At 39.6% G+C, this 23,869-nt stretch overlaps 1 protein-coding gene across 4 annotated transcripts in view; it reads right to left on the bottom strand.

The window, feature by feature from the left end:
* The window catches only part of AFF2 (ALF transcription elongation factor 2), a 477,143-nt gene that overhangs the window by 91,916 nt on the left and 361,358 nt on the right, over positions 1 to 23,869 (bottom strand). For all 4 annotated transcript variants that reach the window (XM_067548102.1, XM_067548101.1, XM_067548099.1 and 1 more), the window contains one exon: positions 5,405 to 5,456. In XM_067548102.1, coding sequence (XP_067404203.1) covers positions 5,405 to 5,456 — 52 coding nt within the window. The remainder of the gene's footprint in view (positions 1 to 5,404; positions 5,457 to 23,869) is intronic.

Raw genomic sequence — 23,869 nt, 5'->3', positions numbered from 1 at the left:
GGTGAAGTATGCCCTGCGTATGCAAAATAAGGCTGCTTCACTAGTGTTGCACAGAATAAAAGGTTTTGAGTACTAAGCAAAAATGGAATGGTGTATCAAGAAGAGACATTTCTCCATGAGAGGATCTTTCTTAGCCCGTAGAATGAAAAAGGTTGGAGAATCACTTTACTATCCTAATGGCTTCTGTTTTCACCAATGGCTGAATGAAAACATTTCCCTACAACTATAAAACATGACTTTATATCTTAAAACACTGCAATATGGGCTCTTTATCAAAACAAATTCTGCTGTGGCAACCACCAATGTTGCATTGCTTTGCCTGGGATTTCAATGAAATCCAGTGACAGATAAACTGTTTACATTAAAAGACTCTATCAAAGTTATTTTGCACCTAGTTTCATCCTAATCCATCTGATTTTTCTATAGCTTTGACAAGACGACCTCTCTCGCTGTGTGTGCAGTATTGATGTCATTACTGAAGAGCTGCTCCTCAGCCTTTCTGCTGATAACAAAGTAAATGGAAATGTAGAGAAACCTTGGGGAGGCAAACAACTTGTTCAGGATCTATCTAAAAAAAATAAGAAAAATTACAACAGGAAAGGATATCTATTGTTGCAACTAGTATGGGCAGTACATCACTTTAAAACAGTGCTGTTTACATGATGAAAATGTACTGTATCTTTTATATTCCCAACCTGAAGCCAAAAAGCCTGGTTTAATTTAACTTGAATAAATGCTTTGAAAGTTCAACGTGCATTACAAGAATCCGAAGCTCTCCCTATGGCTGACAGCATTTTTAGACTCTCAGCTACAAAGTAATTCATTTTGCATGCAATTATCTAATCCTAACCTAGCCAAGAAAGAGCGTTTGGATAAACTATAAAACCTAGATCAGGGACATGGATTATATAGGAGATGTCTCATGCATGCATGGTTATCAGAGAGTCACACACTCATGCAAAAGGTAATCATTAAGTGAAGGAGAAAAAAAAAAAAACAAATAGAAGAGATAAAAATGTTTCATGGATTCGTTCTGCCAAAAATATGGTATACGTAAACTATTCAAAATAATGGAACAGGTCTGTAAATGGTATCAAAGTTTCTTTGGTTCAAAAATACACAGATCTTCAGCAGTGCACTTTAAATTAAGTGCACGTTTCAAAGGTCATGAAGACTATTCCTTAGGAAGAACAAAGAAGAGCTGGTTAAAGAAAATTGGGCGCACGATAGCTACTTAAAACACTGTATCAGGGCACAACTCTTTTGGAAGCCTTTGAGCTCAAAGCTAATTTGAATAATACAGAGCTGCTTTAAAGAAGAAAAAATACTAACCTGTGTTTTATCTAAGCTCTTTTAGCTGAACCTAGTTACTAATTAAAAATTGCCACTATTCTTCCCAAGTTTCTGATTTTTTGTTTAACTAAGTAATAGGACCAGCTAAAGGCATTATCCCTTACTTACAGAACATTGTTAACATTAGCATTCCTGAAATGCATTGTCAAGTTATGGATTTACTAATACACAGCTGTCATTTTCTTTATATTTATCACCCCACTGCCAATCTGAAACTATTGGGTAATGGGCACACTCTCTGCATAGTAACAGGATCTTAGTGATGCATGCACCAAAATTCTGTTTAATGACAGTACTATAACAGTTTAAAATCCAGGCAACTGCTTAAGTTAAATGTAATGATATCACTCAATAATACATTAAGCAGCTGTTTACCTGGTGTTATGAATTTGTGCCACAAATATCTATTGGGCTGGTCAGCGTGCATATTAAAAACCACTGGAATAGGTCAAATTGTAGATAACGTAAATCTTTAAAGACAGCAATTTTAATAAAACTGTCAATACAATTTTCTTTGTGAAAACATTTGAGACTGATTATGCTGCTTATATTGAAAGAGAAACACAAGGTCTATATCCTTAGATCTTTTATTGAACTGTGAGCACCGCATCAATAACTGCTTCTCAGCTGTAAATGAAAATTGATTCCAGATCTAACCCCTCATCTTCTGTGTTCCTTCAATCCCAAATCACCCACAATGGAAAGCAAAAGCATCAGCATTATGCGTAAGTGACACACAAAGCATGTGTCCCCTACCTTGTTCTAAGGTGTCTGCACTGATGCTGATGCTCCCCAAAAAATGTTAGCAGGAGATTCAGGAGGTAACGGTAGCCTCTGAGATGGTGGCCCCTAAAGCAACGTGATGAATTCTGCACCTGGCTTAGAGCAACTTGCTCCTGCCTCATCACAATGATCAATATGGTTCATAGATTCATAGGATTTTTAGGTCCGAAAGGACTCTTAAGATCATCTAGTCTGACCTCCTGCATACCACAAGTCAAAGAACTTCACTCAATAATTTCTGTACTGAGCCCACTTCTGTTTGAGCTGTATCTTATTTTTTAGAAAGACATCCAGTCTTGATTTAAAGATTGCAAGTATTAGAAAAACCAGCTCATTCCTAGGGAAGGGGTTCCAGTACTTAATTACCCTCACTGTTAAAAATTTGCACCTTATTTCTAGTGCCTTGTTTTGAGTGTGAATTTTTCTAGCTTCAGCGTCCAACCACTGGTTGCCTTTTTTTTTTCTAAATTAACTACTGTCAGGAATCAATTCCCCATGCAGGTACTTGTTGACCATGGGCAAGTTACCTCTTTTGGATAAACTAAATAGATTAAGCTTAAGTCTCTCACTATAAGGTACGTTTTCTAGATTTCAGATCATTCTTATCTCTCTGTTATGAACCCTTCCACATTTTCAACATTCTTTTCTAAGTCTGGACGCCAGAAGTGGGCAAAGAATTCCAGTAATGGTCACATTGATGCTTGAAACAAAGATAATATTCCTCTGTTTATACGTCCAAGAATTGTGTTCACCCCCTTAGCTACAGTATAGCACTAACAACTAATGTACAGTTGATTCCTCCCAAGAAGTGTGAAGGCAAGAGGAGAAACCAGATTGGCAGCTGGAAAAAGCGGGAAGGAAGATCAGATTTTGGGTTCGGACCGTATCTAGTTCTAACACAGGTTGGAAATATTTGTGCTGGCTCATGGGACTGAGAGAACTAAATAGCTCAGCAAACGATAGTCTAAAATTATTTACTTTCATTTGGGAAAAATCAGTAAACGGCACTAGAAAGTGACACCTGGATTTTTAGTGCAATGGTTTTAGTGCAAGACCGACAGTTTCCTTGTTTTCCGGAAAGACATTAAGGTTATAGCCAAAGCTCATTAGAATCAATGGGGGTCTTTTCAATGACTTCAGTGGGTTTTGAATCAGGTCCTTACTCACTTCGGCACCTGATTCTGCTCTCACGGTTGCTGGTGTGAACACGGAGTAACTTGACTGAAGTCAGCGGAGTAACACCAATGTGAAACTGGTGTGAGATCAAAATCAGGCCCAGAGTGTCTGGCTGCTTGCCGTTATTTTAGTTTTGAACTGGTGCTGACATTTCTGAAGAGATTACGTTGGGCCTCTCATTATAAATATTACGTTTTAAAGGACTATTTGGGCAACTTCCTTCGAGTGACATTTTCAACAAAACAGTAAACTTGATAGTCAGACGAGCTACACAAGAGAAGACAACTCTGCATGGCATGCATATGGACTTTTAATCCTGTGACTTGCCAGGACTTGACACTGGGTTTCTGTATGGGTTTCTCGTGCAATCCAGGTGTCAATGGGCACTAAAAAGTATGTATTTCTTGGAATGCCTGTAAAGAGGAAGTTGGAGGGGTAGCTGCAAAATTCAGGTAGTTTGAAGAATAAATGAGAACATTCGGTTCAAAGCAACGTTTCTGAAACTGTAATTAAACAGACATCCCGAAGCAGATTTGCATCATTCCCTTTTCATATTCCTAACTATGAGCTGGATACTGTGAACGTGTCTTATCAAGAAAGAAATAAAGAATGCGCACACAATACAATCTTACACATCATAGTGATTATGGCAATAAAATAGAAAATTTACTGTCATTAGTGCTCTGTTTTGCTGTTTTATGAAGCCCTAAAAAAGACTATGAGGCCAAGTTCATCCTTGGTTTACCTCCACAGTCTTCACTGAAGTTATGCCAGAGATTAATTTGGCCCAAGGTGTCTAGACTTTCTTATTAAAAATGCTGAAAATATGCATTTTCCCCATTTCATTTCTCAGCAGTAACTGTAAATATTTATAATGCAGAATGGAAGGAAGTACAATGGCATCAGCAAGTTTTCTGTAAATGCTTTTTCACTAATGTCCCCTGCAGGCTGAAAGACGTCTGCTATTGATGCACAGCCAGATCCTGATGCTGTACCTCTGGGAAACGGGCGTGTATCACTAATATTTACATTAGGATTAATGATTGTGGGCTCTAAACGTTTTGCTCAATGGATGGAACAAAAGTTTCACTGATTCTCCACTGCTTTGTGCCTACTACAGGCATTTATAGCTGTGCAAAGAGAGTGTAAAGTGAATGTAAACCATTACCCTGGTAGGAATGAGTAGAGAACTCTGATTTGGGGGCATTTTGCACAGGTGTAAACAGCTACACAAACTCGGTGCAAGGAAGCAGAGTCAAGACAGTTAACTGGTGAATCAAAACAACGGCTAACTGGGCTTGTCTACCTTTGAAAGTTAATTCGGATTAAGATAGGGTGTCAACTGAAAGCAGAATAGTTATTCCTGAATAACTCCTTGTATAGACACTTTTAGGCCTGGTCTACGCTACAGGGTTAGGTCGACGTAAGCTATCTTGTGTCAACTTAGTTATGGAAGTGTCTTCACTTAAATTTGGCTCCTGCTGACATAAGTACCTCTCCATGCCAATTTATAACTCCACCTCCCCGAGTGGCATAGAGTCATGATCGATGTAATTAGGTCAATGCTGTGTCAGTGTAGATACTCGGTTGCTTACATCGACTGTTAATGGCATCCCACAATGCCCCACGCTGGCAATACAATCGATACAAGAACTCCTGGTGAGGACATGCACCACTGACACAAGGAGCCAAGTGTGCACATGCACAAGTGATTGATTTAATAACTGCAGTGGCTGTATGCCGATGTAAGTTAGGTTTACATAATTTTATATTGTAGACATGGTCTTATTCTGGAATAGGAGTACCTTGTTCATGTTAAACTTATTCCACTTTCAAAGCGAATTAAGCTAAACTGGAACAAGGTACTCTCATTTTGGAATAAGAGTGTCGAAATGTGGAGTTATTCAGGATCAGTTGTTTGGGAATAGCTATTCCAGAATAACTCAATGAGTAGGCAAGCTCTGTGGTGATGGATCTAGAAGTTTGCCTAGGAATGGATTTGATACAGATATAATAACGTAATATGCAAACACATTCAGCTGATGAAGATATTGCCAGATATGTATGTCACACGCACACAACAGAATTTTACCTGTTCATTGTCATCTTCATCACTGCTGAGTTTTAGATCATCTTCAAGCATTCTAAAAAAAAAAAAAAAAGAAAATCCAGAATTACATTTAATAAATTAATTGTATAAATTATGGGCCAAATCTAGCCATCAATAAAAGTCAGTAACAAAACTCCCAGTGCATTCAACTAGAGCAGAATCAGGATCCAGAAAAGCAAATTGTGAGTACACTGCGAATTAAGAAGTATAAAAAGTATTCCTTTTTATGTGAATAAAGACAAGGATGAACTACTTTGAAAATGACTCCATCACAAATGCTTACAATTAGCCCCTCTTTCATGTCTTCTTCTACCTGCTGATTGCCCCATAGTGTTTAGCTCACCACATATGGATATTTCTAAATTGGGAGAGTGGAATTATAGTAAGAAAAAGCACAGCTCCCCTCCTGTGCTAGAAACAGAGAAAAGGCTCCCCCCTTTTCTCCCTCTTCTTGACTTGGGCAACTGCTGTCTGTCCGTTCCCCCCCGCCCCCTTTATTGGCTGGTGATTTGAGGACCCACGAGGCAGGGGATTCTGAACTGGGAATAGCAGGAGGAGCTAGTGTCTGTCTGAAGAATTTCTGGGCCTTCCAGCTGTCCTGTCAGTAGGTATGGTATATCTGAGGGTAAGACAAGAGCTTTCCATGATTGGAATCTACTCTCCACTGTCTTTCTTCTACAGGAAAATCTGCCACTCCACTGCTCCCTGCCCCTCTACGGGACCAGGGGAAGGAGGAGACCATGCTTCCCCCAGCTCTCCCTCCATTTTGAGAGGGGAAATGATGAATAAAGTATAATAATAATTATAAATTATAAAATGATGAATAAAATATATTACCACACATTTTATACAACATCTCTCTTTTGATAAATCTGTACATTTTAAAGTGCAAGAATAAGATATTTCAAAACGTTTGGGAGAAGAAACCCATTTTTATCTTTCACACCAGTCTAGATTCTCCATTCTCCTGAAGTCTAGATGACCACAGAGCCAGAGTGGTGAGCCACCGGGTATAGGCTCTCATCCAACTACCCACACATACATTGTTTGGGAGGCAACGGGCCCTCCTGGGGCCACAAACTCCTCTGAGCTACATTTCTTCTGTTACCACAGTCTCCTTTCTGCACCAAATCCCTTTATCACTAGATGATTGGCACTTGTCCTCAAGACCTCTCATGACAGCCACTGAAATTGGTGAGCTTCCTCTTTCCTATTTTATTCTCCTTCATCCACTGAAGGAGCCTTGCAAATTGCAATTACTGATTCCTTTTCATTTTGATGAAGACTGGAGCCTGTGAATTTTTATCATTAGTCTTTAAATAACTGTACCAATCAATGACTGTTTTATTTGGATGTTCTTTTGTTTGACGACTACCAGTAAATCATGGCAGTCTCCTGGCAGTTTACAAGGAGACAGGATTCCAACTGGTCAGATATCAGCCCTCTCTAAACCTTGCGGGTGCTTTTAAAAAGAGAAAGTGTAAGGAGAACTTTAACCGGTTAGTAAGTCACTGTCTGGTAGTGACCTCTATTGTCTCGCAGCTCAGTGGTTACAAAGTATCTGCACATGAAACTACTAGTCCTTAACCTCTTGATAAATGGCAGATGCCTCCTTGTAAAATGTGAACCCACAGATGTAAGTCCAAGGTATGGATAAGGAATCTGTTCCTTCGAACTAAGAAATCTTCAGGAAATATTAATCTTTAGAGGGCTAGATATCAGTGATGAATGGGAACTTTTTATGTTGTTTATCTAGCAGACACATTCATCCATTCCTACAGTGGCACTGCTTGCTGCACCATTCACAACAATAGATCACTGCAGCTCGATATCCATAGCCCTATCCATAGCCCTTAACTGCATCATCAGAGTTTATTGTATTCTATGAGGACAATGCACCCAGAAAACTCAACTATAAGACCACCCTAATATGAGGATATATCTTTGTGACACTTAATTCTAATTCAATCCTAAACTCTTCTTCTAAAACCTACATCGCACTCAAATATGTAAAATATTCTGCCTCTTTAAAATAGCGTTGATAGATAATGTACTCTGTATTATTTAAAATAATACACAGAGCTAAGAAGAATAAGGCAAGGGACCTTTTCATGAAATTAAGCCTAAAGATTTTTCTGTTTCTTTCTAGACATTGCACTTTTTGTCATTTTGTTACATGTTAAATTCCTTCTTGACATATTCTGTTGAAGTAAACCAAAAGGATGAAGGAAATTCTATATTAGACAAATGGAAAGAACAAAGAGGCAAGCATAAAAAGATAAATGAATACACTTACTAGTCTAGCAAACCGTCTTGTAAAATGGCTGATTAATAACTGTTCTTATAAAGCATATGCTGCAGACATTTTCTAACAGTACAGTAAGCAATAGGTATGTTTATACTGAATATTGAAAAATATAAATATGATATAAAATATGATTAGTAGGAAGGAAAACTGTAGGAATTGGTTTCAGATAAACTAAATCTGCAGGATTTATGAGTTCCCGTCAAGAGACTAATGGATGTTTAGAAGACTAGAGAGAGGGAAAAAATTGGATTTGGGTATTTGTTTAGCAGTTCCAAGCTTATCACTCGGAGTATATAATTCTTCTTAGCCTGGTCTGCTACAGGAGGGATATGAGGAATATGTCATCACATTCAGTTACACAACTCAAAGGTTAAACAACCAAACCACACTGCCACTAAAATGCATCATCCTTTAGTGGCAGATGGAATAATTAGGGAGAAACTGAATATAGCACCAACAGTAAATATAAAGCAAAGCAAAAGGTGAGGGAATAAATTCAAAAATATACCATATGCATAAATGAAAGTGGAATGTTCGAGAGTTCAGATAACCTCCTCCCACAGGATATTAGTTAGAAGGAGATAATATTTTACAGAAAGTGGACGACTTAGATATTCTTCAACCATTTTAAAATGTGCTTAATATTCTGGAGATGTGGGTTGTGGTGGCTTGCACGGCTAATGCTTCTATTAACTGCCATTTATAAGCAAGTGGCATCTGATCAAACTCAAGGCCCAATAAGGGCTTTTAAAGATTGCCAGCAACCTTAATCCAAGGTGACTGTTTCATAATCATCATACCTAGGGAAGTAAGACATTTCAGTCTCACAGCACTGAGCCAGAAGAGCTCAGTATCTACAGTACTTTCCAACACTGACTGTATGGTCTGAACATGAAATTGAGTCCTCTTGAGAGAGAAATACCTGTAAATATGCATATATGATCTATATGGCACTATGTAACTGTTGAATTTAAGAACACCATGGTCTGGAGATTACAGAATGAATTCCTTGGTAATATCATCCCAGTTGTTAATAAAAGGCATTTCAGTGGATATATTAAAGTTACAACGAACACGGTCTATGACGGTAAATCAAAAGGAAAACTGTCTGTATCAGAAAGCTATCTTCTGAGGTGTTACAAATTCATTTCATTTCCTATCCTTCTCTGACCTAGTCGACACTGTTGTTGAATATACATGTACTTGTTTGTCTTTCCATCCATAGCTAATGCATACCACCACTTTAGAGAAAGCGTGGGATTAAGAAGGATGTTTGATCTTATTATTAGAGCACTGCCATTTGCAGAGCAACAGTTAAGACTTTGTCAGCATACTCATTATAATTTACTATTTTCAGAGGTTTATAATTTGGGATGTGAATTTGCTGCATCCTGAAATCTGGTGACAAAGAACACATTTATCCCTGGGGCAAACTGGTGTAATTCTCCTTGATTGACTACTATGCTTGCTTATTCCAAGGATGAATCTGCTCCAAGAGCAGGCTGTTTATGCATTAGAAACTTAGATAGAAAAGGGGTGGAATGAAGGTTTTATTGGCATGAGTTTGGGAGGGCCACACCACTGATGAATGACAAAACCGTTATTATTTTGAGGATGCATCAAGTTGAATTAGGCCTTAGTGGACTCTTTGAAAAATGGTATGGATTTAAAATGAACTGTGCTAAAGCAATTTTGGAGGGGTATATGATTTTGGTATAGTGAGTTAAATCATTACCGTTTCTTTGCTGCTCCTGGTGCCTTTCCCAAGGATCTAACAACCACAATGAGAAACACATGTTCATTGAAAATATACCATCTTCGCCATGAACAAAGAGCAGTCCTTCGGGTCAGTACTTTTAGCTGTAGATACCGTCAAAGAATTCTGAGAGTCCCACTGGGCTCCCAACTCTTCCAACAGAAAAGCCTGTTCCAAACTCCACCACGTCCCGCATTCAGCACAGCATTGCCCAGGGATGGATTATGGAGTCATGTCATTAAATCCCGATGGTTTTTGTATGCTCAATTAAAAAGGAACAAGCCATTTTAACCATTCATTCATTCAATAACTGAGGAAAAAAACATTAAGCAAGCTGACATGAAGGAACAAGATAAAAGACCAATTGCTGAACCTGGACTGCAACGCATTGCACTGTCACCAAAGCCAAGGGAATACAGGAACGCAGTCATCACTATCATAAACGTTGACTTCGGAAAATATTTTGTGCACATCCGACCTGCAGATTGGGCCCTTGCAAATAGGGTGACCAGATGTCCTGATATTAGTGGGACTGTCCCAATATTAGGAACTTTGTTTTAAACAGGCAACTATTACCCCTCCCATCCCAATTTTTCACACTTGCTATCTGGCCACCCTATGTGCAAATGAGCAAGTGAAAGTTTGATTTAGGAAAGGTAAGATAATTATTATCCATAAAAGAGTACAATCACCAGATAGCTCGTTTTCTATACATTCACATACCATTTCAACAGAAGCTTTTGAATTTCCTAAAGGGATATTGTCATAGCTGGCAGGCCAAAAATGTTATTTATCCATCTAGTCTGTGGGCTTGATCAAAAGTCCAATGAAGTCAATGGGAGGCTTTTCATTTACTTCAGAGAGCTTTGGATCAGGACCTAAATCTATTTTTTGGTTGTGTATAGCTCTTATCACTGAAATATCTAAATATTTATGGGTAAATTTGCTCCAGAGCTCAGATCCTCAAAGAAATTTAGGCACCTAAGCCACATTGATTTCTCTGGAAGGTTAGGCACCTAAATACCAAGGTCCCTAGTGGACGCCGTGGAGCACTCCTTTTCTACCTTCTCTGGTTTTATGAAGTTATATATAGGTTATATTTTTCAAAGAATAACAAACCATTCCGATTACGGGAGAGAAAGCTTGATCCAAGAGGATGTTGCTGCAACACATTTTCAACACGCCAAATTCTGCCACTCCTATTCAGTCTGGGCTCAATTCTCCAGTGTGTCTGAACTCCACTTGGATGTAGAGTGTGGGAGGAACAAGGTGCCAGTTTCAGTTGCCCAGTTCCTGAGCTACCCAGAAAATTAGCTCGCTCTTATGCCCAGCTGGTATTTATAAAATATGTACTCATTCGGATCATATAACTGCATACAAGCGTGCAGGTTTTTCTGTGTAATGGCAGCACACACACGTGCATGAATCAAGCACACACAGGTATGATGTTCTTTTCCCCATGCTTGGCTCAGGTTGGCACGCTGGCAGACCAGGTGCCAATGCATGCCAAAGCCCCAGGCCTCACTGAACACTGACAAATGCATAGCTGGAAACCGGTCTGGCCCACCTGTGTGTTAGGATTGTTAAAACCAATGTTGAGTTGATAAAAAATGTGTTTAGACTTGATGAAATGCTTGTAGGGTGCTGCATGAATTGATCTCACTTATAATGTCTGTAGCCCATGGTATAAAGGTACATTGAGCGTTCGCATTGTAAACCTCTGTAACTGTGTAACTCACCAAACAGGAAAGAAGCATTAATTTATGTAATGTGCTGGTCCTGCACAAGAAGGGCCACCGAAACCAAATGAGCCACTGTGAAACATCAAAGGACAAAGACTTTGTTGACTATCTCCCCCACCCTTCCTCAACACCCATGAAGAGGAAACAGGCACTGATACTTGTTCCATCTGTTTGAACTCTGGGGAAAGGGAATAAAAATGCCTAACCAGAAGGAACTGTATCACTATGATGCTTGGAATTTGGAGAGGTAAATATTTCTAAGCATAAGCAAGGGATTCCCAAGCTACTTAGCTTTGGGTTAACCCTAAAGGAAATATAAAGCTTGCATATTACAGCAGCTTCTATTACCTTTTGAAACCTATGGCTGTAATTCATTTGTGTGTGCATGTTTACTTGCTTTAACTTTGTAAATAACGCTGTTATTTCTTTTTTATAGTTAATAAATCTTTAGCTAGTTTATTATAGGATTGGCTACAAGTGTTGTCTTTGGTGAAAGATCTAAGGTACAACTGACCTGGGATAAGTGACTGGTCCCTTAGGACTTGGAGTAACCTGAATATTGTTTGATTTTTGGTGTAAGGGACCATCTATCACAAAGGGAGGCTTATCTGGGTGACAAGATAAATCGGAATTCCCAAAGGAACTGTCTGTGACTCTTATGTTAAGGCTTTTATAGTGCTTGAAGAATTCACACTTGACACTTGAGTTGGTGAAATCTAAGTATAGAACACATAACGAGTTTGGGGTTTGTGCCCTGTTTCTTACCAGTATGTCCTGAAGTTGGCACTCATGGTCATGAGCCACTCCAGACAACTTGATATTGGTATGTTGGGAATAAAATGGAAATGTACAAGATTCTTGCTCTCTGAAATGCTTACAAAATTGGATCACTGTAAATGGACTTCTACTCAGAGTGACTGTGACTGCAAACACAACAGGGAGGCCACATTTTTGACCAACATCCTTGGGATTGTCACTTTAAGGGGGTAGTGTTTATAGCTAAAATATGACAGAATAGAAAAGACGAAGACGAGATCATACACAGAAACACAAAAAGCAAGGTACAGTCGATAAAGAAAAGTGGTGGCAGGCAGAGGAAGTGTATAAATGGTATGGAAGTCTTTAAAAGAACAGTTCCCTCTTGCTTCTCTTTATACTGATACAAATAGACCTATTTTGTGAGTTTTAGATTCGGGAACATATGCTGGCACACTGCAAATATTTATCCTCTTTAGTATTAGAGAGAGAGCTTGGGAAATCAAACCAAATCTCACTTGTGAAGTTTAATAAAACTTAAATCCAGAACAGGCAGGAATTAAATCCATGTCTTTGAGATGAAAAAAAAGTAGCTCATTACCATCTTGCACTATGAAGCCCTTGTTAACGCTACAGTCTAATATTTTCTGGAATACCTAGTTGTGGAGAACACATGAATACTGACTAGCACCAAAATGTTACCTTTTCCACCTCTGAACTTCCACTGAATTGCTGCCATCAGCTCAACATAATCTAAACTGCTTTTATGCTGTGGACATTACACTGAACTTGTTTTTCATTTTCCTGATGCATTTCTCTGTATTATATTAGACTTTTCAGAGAGTGGTAAGTCAAGTTATCATGCAAATGACAAACTGAATAATGGAATTCAGATGTATTTCAAGAATGTGTTGCACACACTGCAGCACAATTTTATCATTTTTCAGGGTGGGGTGGGGTGTGTGTATGTGTGTGAGAGAAAACATCTAACAATAGATTTCCCCAGAGAAGTTCATAATACAGTTGACAAAAAGGCTGGGAAAATGAAAACAAATGGTAGTGTAATTCCAAAGGAAAAAGAGGATCTTTTGTTTTAAAACATCCCATCTATAAATCTTGAGATTTGATATTCATCCTCCTGCTGAAATGTGTAAGTCATCTTTAAAATATTTCCTCTGAGATAATCCAAAAGTTATGGTATCTCCCCTGACCTTCAAAACAAAACAAAAATCCTCAAATCCTTAAAAGATTAAATAGAATTTACAAGAACCATTTAATCTGATATTCACGGCCACTTGTACAATTGCATACATATCTAAATGTATTTTATTAATGTTCCCTTCTCCTAGTCTGTCATTTTCCCTGGTCCTCACCGGTGACCATGGACTTGCACATGCCAACTTTTACTTTCTTGAGTAGCCTTTAGTCATGTGAGTAGTCTCATTGGCCTGAATGGGATGATTTACATGAAAAAAGACTAGTTGCTTGAGTAATGGATCAAGCTTTCATTCTCCAGCCTGGTGGTTTAGTAAAGTACCTCCAGTGAAGTTTCATGTGGTAGTCAAAAGGAAATGCAGCGAACAGTAGGCCTAGCTGTCCTCTTCCCTCCCACAGGACATTGAATACATTAGCCTCATAACACGGTCAGCCTCCCCCCAATCCAACTGATGGAGAAAGATGTCTTGCTAAAAAACACTCCATTTTGTGTTGTCACACTCAGTCTGCCTTAGTGTTTCTGGCACCATATCAGTAATTAGTGTAATTACAGCTGGTGAGAGAGAAGTAACCCCTGTGGTTATCTATTAGATACCGCACAATCAGAGAGTGTACTTCATTACTCATCTCTCCATATCATCTTCTAATTCCAAAAGGATTAAGCAAAATGAATTCTTTCAGTAGAAGAATTTCTTTATCTAGCCATCCATTAATCTCCATGTATAAAAAGCTCTTCAAGGCAACTAAAATATTAAGTTGCTACTAAGTGCATTATAACTACTTCTCTGTTGACAGGCATTTTGTTTTTCATTAAACCTGAGACAGAGAGAACTCAGGAGAGGGGGAGGGAGAAGGAAGAACCTATTCCAGGTTTTTACCTACATGTTGTCTTGAATAATATTATAGCACATCCAATAACTTCCAGGCTCATCTCCAAATAAAAGGCCCAATCCCGTTCCCAATGTCAATTCCCATTGGAATAGAAGCAAATGTTTATATAACAAAGTACACAGTTTGTCTACATTAAAGAAAGCAATTTCGTTTTTACAAGTACAGTTGAGGTGATGTTTTGTTTTAATAATAATTAATGGGCTCCTTGCTGGAATTTGAGGTCTCACTTCTTCCACACAATCCATGGGTACTATAAATCAAGCGACACTGCGAGCTTCTCCCTGGCTGTACAATCGGTGATTGGAACCTGGCCTTTTGAGCCTGGCAAAGCCAAATATGAGACATCAAAGGTTAAAAATGAGGGACTAAAGAAAAAGAACAGAGCAGGAAGGTTATGATGTGGGCTTAATATTGTTTTTTGGAAACCTCTAGTTTTATGACTCAGCATTTTGATGTAACAGTTTACAGCAATAAAAGCAAGAACATAATGTCTGTTTGAGGCCTGGATAAAGAATGATGAGGAACAACCTAGAGGTCTGCCCTGGAACTATGTCCATCTGTGGAGAAAAGAGGATCACAATTTGTTCCCAAGCTTACACGAACTTGGCTAATCGTGCCAAACTTTTCCAGAATGCACGAAGTGTCTATATCCCTCCTCCTTGGTCTCTCCACTCTACCCCCTAGACATTTCCTTGGTGATGATATTCTCTTCTCAAACACTCCCCTACAAAACGCCAGTTGTCCCCATGCATGATCCAATTCATGACACAGCAGATCATCTCCCCCCACACCCTTCCATCACACGCATTCCAAAAATGGAGAGCCCACAGTGGGATCTATTCCAGAATAGCAGTTGCAGAATAGCTTACTCTACAGTAGCTATGCTCTTCAATTTCCTCACACAGACAAGACCTAAAAGATCTCTGAGGAAAATCCAGTTGCTACAGGAAGGGTCCACTGATATCAGTTTGGATTCTGCTACTTATCAAGGGCAGTATATAGCCTGGAATGTATTTTGCAAAACACACTCATCTCCATTACACTGTGGGTGAAAAAAGACCTCCTAACTTTAGCCATATTTGATTAAAACTGTGCCTCTGCCAAAGCATCAGTATTTTCTCAGGCAAACCAGTTCTGACATGGCATATCTGCAAACAAAGGCTTTAGGCCCTTAGTTAAAAAATGATTGATAATTCCACAGGAACTTGCAAAGGCAACGTTAAAAGAATTCACGGCAGATAAGATATTTAAAAGATTTTTCTCTACAGGAAATAAATAGTGTAAGACTGGCTCATCTATCGAATGCTATATAATGTACATGGAAGCACATTCATTTTACTCATTGACTATATACTTTTATCTTGTATTTTATTCCATTTTTAATCTGCAGGTGAAGTGAGCCCTTCAAGGAGATGTTTGATGAGCTGTCAGTACCAGCATGACATTCACAAATCTTTTGCTGTTTTCCCCTTAGATAGACTAATCTCATATCTGAAGAACTCGGCTCTTTTGTTTCTGTATATTGGAAATGAGTTGTCTCTGCTAAACCTTAAACTTCAATAATTTGGTCTGGAGAAAGAGCTTTTGAGTGTTCATTAGTTTATTTTTACATTGACGCATTTCTTGTAAGTCTGAACAAAATAGTTTCTGCTGTTTGAATTATTTGCCACTAATTTTAAAATACTCCCTACTGACATTTAGGCATGTTAAATGTTGTAGAGAGAGACTATGCTTCAGTAATAGTAGTAGTAATACTATCGATCTCGTATTTAGTGCTTTTTATTAGTAGATCTCAAAGTGCTTTGCAAAGGAGGTACAGAGTGAAATCCATTCCACTCACCTAAAGCTTGAGTTCTGGGGCTCTGTGCAGGTGAAAAGGTTAAATCCATCCCCCAGTACGGGACAAGGCTGCAGGGAGCACACCCTCACCCCACTTGCTGCTATTCCAGTTTGTGAGCTGGAATAGCAGCTGCAGCCTTCCATGCAATTATGTGGAATATTGGGGCCAGCATGGATCCTCTTGCTGTCGCCTCTAGTTCACACAGGGCTAGGAAGGAGATTCCATCTTTGATGCACAGTAAGATGCACCCCTGGGCAGCTTTCCACTTTTTGGCTCCCCAGCATAGTACCTATGCAGGGACTAGGTGAGGAAGACAGCCTTGCATTGGCACCTCCACAGGATGAGTGAATTTCACCGTGAATGCACGATTACAAATAAGGATGAATTTTACGCGTGAGAGGAAGTCACAAAGTAAATTGTGAAGGAGCAAATTTCAGCAGCCACCTGGACCCTGGTGATCAAGCTATGAACATCCAGTAAAGAAATAGAGAAAGGATAATTTATTCACAAGAAGCCTACTTGTCTCCTCTTCACGAACCGAGTTTTCCTCCTTAAACTCACTTAACTATACATCCTGACTACAATTATCACAACATTTGATTTTCCTTTGCAAGGGTTTGAACTGAGTTTGTGGCCAATGCACACTTGTGCATTAGAAGCAGAAGGACAAGCAAACAACTCCCCAGAAGGCCAGTACTCAGCTTTTGTTTCTCACTGCAAAGAGATCATCTGACTCAAGTTCACAGCATGGATGTGGGTGGGTGCCCGTCCACACGCTTCCAGTGAGCCTTCAGCATCAGCCTTCATAGCTTAAAGCACAGAAAGCAAACTCATTTCTGCTTAATATCAAACCCACTCGAACTTGGTGTTTTTGCAACTTTCATTCAAATGTGGACAATTTTCGGGTCATGCTCTGCTCAAGAAGATTGACAAAAGGAGCAGAAAGGGGGCAGAGAAAAAAAAATCCAATGCAAAGGAGGGTGAAAAAGTAGACAAGAAAGAGTGGCAGAGTGGGGAAGATTGAACAAGAAGAGGGAGAAAATTCCTAATGAAAAACGAAATATATACCTATCTTTTGGTAGGATATCAACCTGCGCCAGCTTAACTTTGGGGAAAAGGGGAAAGGTGAGTTTGGTTGGGTGTCGTCTACTCCTGACACAAAGCAGAGCCTTCCCTTTGACTAGAAAAACAGGTTTATTTTTTTAATTGAATCTTGAAAATAGTGTATTCAAATTATAGGCTTTGCCTGAATAATTTTTGCAAACTCTGAAAGACATTCAAGAGGGCCTCCAAACATCAGGCACCGTAAGGTCCCCACAGTCCCTGGCAGAAAAGATCAAACCCAAGGAAAATCTCCAAAGTTTCATGCACATATTCCAGGTTACTTAGAGCCCAGTATGCTTGTATTTTAAATAATTCACAGTGATTGTACCCTAACAAATTCATGTTGAGTAAAGAAATGAAAATATTCTGTGAGAACAATCTCAAGCTGCTGGGTTTCTGAATCACTGGGGACAATTTGTCCTCTAGAATAAATTGCTGGGGACAAATTGTCCTGTAACCCTATAAAGAGGTTTGGATGGTTAATTTCAGGGATAATGGACAATTGTTCCATAAAGCCACAGAAAACAACTAAATTCTTGTCCAGAGGGAAGGCTGAATGTGTTTAATACAGGCTGATAGGGCCAGGTCTTTTTCAGTCACAGATATTGAACAGGGAATATTACTAAGCCTTATTTTGGTCCTGAAACAAGTGTAGGATTGAGGAAGAATGGAGGTTGTAGCTTTAGTGTTGATGATTGTTTATGTAGAGTACGGAGACATCCGTCTCCTAGGGCATGTTTAAAAACAATGTTACATTGCACACCTTCAAAAGGAAAACTAAAATGAGAGCTGTAGTTCCAAACGAGAACACTGGGAGGAGCTGTTTGTTGAGACTCCCAACAGGAAGAGCAGATGTGCCACTCTGGAGACAGGAGAGTGGATGGGGCAAGAAAAAGAAAAAGGAGTGAGAGGCATGGGCTGATGAGAATGTGTGAGAGACGACTGGGGCTTTCACCATAACTGGGGGACTTTACACCTTTGTTGGGTCAACTGCTGGACAGTGACTGAAGCCCAATGCAAATGGGGTTGGGGAGTTCAGGACCAATCAAGGTTGGAAAACAACCCGTGTAGAAAGGAGAATTCTGCCCACGGGAGTTAAGGAGGCACCAGGAGAAATAACTGTAAGGGGCTGTTTCTGTCTCATTGCAATAAAGCCTGTGTTCCGGGGTTGCAACGTGTCCCTCCCATCCAGATCTGACACAAGCACCTCTAGATCAGCATGTGCCATCTTTGTAAAGATAGATGGATCTTCAATAAGAAAAAGCAAACTGTTTTTTTTCAAAATACGTTTTGGATCAATTTTTAAACAGAAAAGCCAAAGAATTTATCCACACACAGACAAAAAGATAATAAAACGAATAAAGGAAGAAACTATTGAAATTATTTGCAAATCTGGATTATAATGCTTTGTGTAGGCATGATGAAAAACAAGCAATAGGCCCAATTCTGCAAGTTCTTACTCACACGAGCAGTCCTTACTCATGCAAGCAACCTTTCTCAAGCTTGGGTCCAAAAACAATGACACGACACCACTGGCGCGTATAATTACCCTAAGATAAACAGATATGAATAATTGCACATAATTCACAAGCATTTCCTTTCACTTACAATGTAAAAAGAAAAATTAGAGGATAAAATGAAAATGTATCTGTTTCCACTTCCATGTTTCATACATCATTAATTCTGTAAAAATATATCAGCCTTCAGATTGATACTTCACTTTGTTTGGCAAGCTCTAAGAAGGCAATATGCCTGATAACCTGCTTGAAAATTTGATCCTATTGTTTAACAAAATGAGAATTGTTTCATAAGGGGCTCCACCATGTCTGCGCACATTTCCCCCTAAGTAACAGTATGAGGCTTGTATTTCCCCAGACAGTTCAACATTTATGTTGATGTGCTTGGCTGCCGACCCAATCTTGCACTAGCTGTAATGCAGAAGAATTTTCCTCAGCATTTTGAATTATGGCACTGAAATAATTTAAAAGTGCCTTCTGTGCATGTTAAACAAGTTTCCTGACATAGTTAGCTCTTGCAGAAGGCTTGTTTATCCTATAAATTATAGCACATGGTAAAACCACATTTTGGCTTGAAATTCACAATGGCGAATTATTTTTGATATCGTTTTAAATGGGGCAATTCTGAAAAAGTCAGCTTTCCCCTACACGCACAATCGCGCACACAAATACTCTCTTGTTCTACACATAGTCTCTGCTAAGCCTTGGGTTATGCTAGTGTTAGAAAGCTTGATTGTGTTAGCAGAACCCTCCCTGATGGGACACTAAAACCCAGATCTTCAAGGGTGTTTAGGCACCTAAATCCACCATACAGGTGCCACTGCCGTTTCCAGACTGCTGCAGTGCTGCTGCCTAACCCCGTAGGTATTTAAATCCCCGATGCGCCTCAGTGTCCACCAGCTGTTCACCTATGATCTAACACCGCCATGCAGCTAATGAGCTGTTCAGAATCCTAGCTAAACCTGAAGGCCTCAAAGCAGGAGTTTAAACTTAGCAGGGGAATGCCTACCTCACCAGCGGAGCACAATCCTGCAGGCATGCTCTGCGCACACCTCAGACATGACACCTGTTAGACTCCACAGCAGACAGATTGAGGCCACCGATAGGTGGAGGGTCAGCATGGCAACCACACCAAAGATTACTGGGGGCACAGGGCAACATAGGGCAAGTGTGAAAGAGAGGAATCGAACCGGAGCAGGAGAGAGAGATGGCTGACCTGGTTTAGGTGCCTAACTCCAGGAGAGGATATGTGGCCGAGGATTTTGAGCAGAGGAAGCTACCTATCTGGTCTGTCAGCCAGGTGAACCAAGTCCGAAGGCCCTCTCCTCTCCCCAGCCTTCTTCTTGGCATTTCAATCCTGGCTAGCTTAGGCAGCTCCTCACTCAGCTTGCTGGCTTCTGAGGATCCCTTTCACAGGTGCTTAACCCGCCTCATGCATCATAGGGGAGCCTGGGGCCTAGCCTGAGGGTTCCAGGAGTTAGATATTGCAAGGCTGAGCAGAACAACACCTAAGCACCTTTGAGAATCTGGACCCAATGGCAAGAGAAGGAAAACCAGGGAGGAACCAGGAAAGGAATCTTCAGCTATTAGTTTAAAAGGTTACAGTAAAGATATCCACAGCCATTGTTTTGCCTAATTACTCATGACAAACCCTGCAATACACCACCAGGGTTCCCGTCCCCGTGGGAACATGATCTACCATGTCATTTCTGAAATCTGCACAAGGGAGCCGCCTTCTTCAGCAACTTTCTGTCTTAAGAGACACCATCCCCATCTACGAAATACAAGTCTGTTCTCCTCATTAGAAAGCCACTTTAAGAACCAAATTTTTGTTGGTCCCTTCAGATGTAGATACCGCCTCTGAAATCCATTTAATTATCTGATCAAATGCATGACACCTGAAAAAGGGCAAATAAAGAGAGAGAATTCTATCTGGTGATACAGGAATTTTGATAAAAAATATACATGGGTACATAAAACTACTAAATGGATACCAAACCCTACTAACGTCAGGATATAGGTGAACTGCAGAAAAAACCTAATGCCAACCATTATGAACAGTAATCAGAAATTACACAGCCAGTTGATGGATAATATTTAGGAATCTAGGTACTGCCAGACTGGATCATATATGTGTTCCCCTTAATTCCAAATCTTGTCTCTGTGGAAGGCTTGAGAAATCTTGCAATAAGCAGTTATGAAATAATTCACCAATGAGGAATGGTGCTTCCTGACTCTCGCAGGCCAGTTTATGCCCTGAAGCATAAGAGTTTATATCCCTTCCAAAACTCGTTTTGTTTGAATCCTTACTATTATAACTCAGGTGTCTCCCCATTATCCAGATAAATGTCCAAACTTTTTCTGAATCCGACTAAACTCTTGGCCACCATATCTTGGAAGAAGGATCTGTCCCATTAAAGGTAAACTACATGATCCACACAGCATTTAGTGTATGGGCTGTTAATCTACAGACTAATCCAGTTGATACGTATGGTTAGGTAGTTGGGTAACTATCAGGGCACAATACTATCTTTCATCTCCTAAGGTAATGCAAATGTTATATGTCAAATCCAATTTAAATTGGTGGTCCCTTGAGCTCAGACATAATTTCCCTCTAATCCTCTTCCGGTTGTCTATAGTGTAACCTTCAAAATCTCAGTTACGACACTGTAAAAATGACACTATTTTTCCTGGTGGCATCCTTTTCCCAGCTGTTATCAGAATCAAGAATTCTGCAATTGCCTTGAACTCTGCATTCATTTTATTCTTCCCGATTTTTGCCAATGAAAACACCTCAGTGTTGCTTCAAGGGAAAATAATCTTGTTACTTTTATTGTGCTATAGCTGAGATTAGGAAGGTCAAACTACCTACAAGCATGCTCAAGCATGTACAAGCATGCTGTGGGGTTGAGTATTGGTTTGTTTTTGTGTGGGTTTTTTTGGTTTTCCCCTTGCTCCTACCACAAAGTAATAGGGATTTTCCCCCTTTCATTCCTCTTGTCTTTTGTTGGTTTTAATCGACCACCCATCAGTGCCGAATTGCCTTGTAACTGTCTGCTGGGCTTTCATTTGACAGAGATAGCTGCTATTGTTAACATGAGCCTTCACTTTAGCCCATTTAACTTTTCTCAGTTTGACAGCTTCACAATAGCCACCTTCCATCTAAAGAAAACTGTGATTTAGTAGAAAAGGAATGTGGGACAACAGACCGATCTGTCACTCAGTCTCCAGTGAGTTCTCTTGGCATAAAGTTCCCCCACAAAGCCAGAGGATGAAATACTACAAGAAAACAAGATGGTCATAAGACACGTTCAGTTATATATTCTGGGGAAATCTAAACAGCAAAGGTGTTTAAAAATATAGCCCCTTCTTGTCAGTAATATTTTGGATTCAGTAGCAAAATACATATTTTGATTGATTTTCTATTTCCCTTTTTACTTATGTTCTAAAGCAATGTTTGATTTTTTCCCTCCCTTTTATTCACCCAGTAATTGTTCTCAAATTGATCTACAACAACTCCTAGTGGAAACAATAAGTCACAAGTAAATTAAAGCTTTAATCGGACTACTCATTGCTCCTTCTCTGTACAAGTCTACATGAAAAGATATTGATGAATTAAGAGCCTGCATGTCTTCCCTTGTGGACAATTAAAAACTCCCAAATTACAGCTGCCCAGCATGGAATCATAGCACTACACGCTCAGTTCTCAAGGCAAAGACAGTTTGCAATATTCAATTTTAAATGGGATTTTTTTAAGGAGCACCTGTGTGGCTCTTCAGGATTTTGGGTCTGTAATTTGTGTGCGTGCAAATGCTACAATGACACTTCATCCCTCTATTATCAGGTATACGTGTTGTTTGTATCCACTATTTGTGTAGTTAGAGGCCTGATTTATACCGTTTGCTCACATAAATATTGAATGCAGATTTAGAAACCATTTTTGAACATCCGGGCCTGAAAGAGACCTATTTTAAGAAACACAAAGCAGAATTTATTTCCAGGTTATCTATATTTCTGCCCTCAGATATGCATGCTCTAATGCTATTGACTTCAGGGGGAGCTGTATGTGAAGGCAGAATTGGGACCACAGAGAACTATAAAAATAAGCCCACTAAATGCATTACCATCTTCCCTTGGCATAAAAAAACCCCATTTTCTAGTGCTGAAAGGGAAAGTGCATGTGACTTAGGTGGTAGCTGCCCCCATGCAGATAATAGGTTTGGTTTATGTCTTGCAGTGACAGGGTGTGCACAGGAATAAAAATGTGGCCGCTTTTGAAGGGGCGCTTTCTGTGCCCCCTGCAGCTGAAGGAGCTGGCTCCCTCCCCCCCCCCCCACACACACACACAGAGAGCACCAGGTCCAGAAGAACTGTCATCTCCTGCGTCAGGGCTGGAGGAATGTGCTCTCCGCAACCCAACCTTGAAGAGTTCTGTGCCCCTGCCAATTGGGGGGTCCCATGTCCCTGCTTGCCCCCGCCTTGCGCACACCCTTGAGCAGTGACCATTCAGATACTACAGTGATGAGCTGAGTATAAATATCTAGGTAGATCCGCAAGTAAAAACGGAAAGATAAGGCAGATAGCTATGGCTTGGCAGAATTCGATTTTTATTTTTCTATACTTTTGACTGATAATACTCATGTTTATTTTTAAGGTTTTTTTTCCCCCCCAATTTTTATCAACTTACATTTTCAAATGCATGAAATTTTGGGTTTCAAGCATTTTTTTTTTCATGTTTTATTGATTTAAATTTTCACAGCTGCAGGAAATTACGGGGGTGTCAGACACTTATTTAATGACAATCTCTAACAAGTACTCAATCAGCACTTTTCTTACTGCCTACCTGTAAATTGACTGGAAATATCTTTTTGTCAGTTTGTGTTTGTATGGTAAAATCAATGTTTACCATTTACTGATAAAAATCTAATCCTTCCACGTCTACAGATAGCTAAACTTTACCAAAGAAGAGGATAAAGGCTGTTGGAAAAGTGCCTGTGATCTTTGTTTTCATGTTGAGAGAGGACTCCAATTCTATAATCAGGGAAAACACCATGCTTCAACTATCTCTCATTAGGAGGGACATCTTTTGGTTGAGAGTTCTTATGGTGTGATTTGGGAGAGAACTCTTCTCTTTAAGCTTCCCACAAACAAAGTTAAAACTCATTCCATCACGGAGCTCCAGCAATATGCACTATGATTGTTAAGGTTACTCAGTCATAGTTTTGCTTTGGGCAACCGACTTATTTTGTGAACTTGAGTTTTTATTTTTAGGACATGCTTTTCCCTTTGTACTAGTATAGAGCAAGTCACTCCTAGAA

The sequence above is a fragment of the Emydura macquarii genome, unplaced genomic scaffold, assembly GCF_026122565.2.
Source record: "Emydura macquarii macquarii isolate MOO-44397 ecotype Brisbane River unplaced genomic scaffold, CSIRO-AGI_Emac_v2 contig_1253, whole genome shotgun sequence".
Classification (NCBI taxonomy): Eukaryota; Metazoa; Chordata; order Testudines; family Chelidae; genus Emydura; species Emydura macquarii.
Note: the sequence above shows the minus strand (reverse complement) of the source record. Positions and strands in the feature narration are given on the sequence as shown.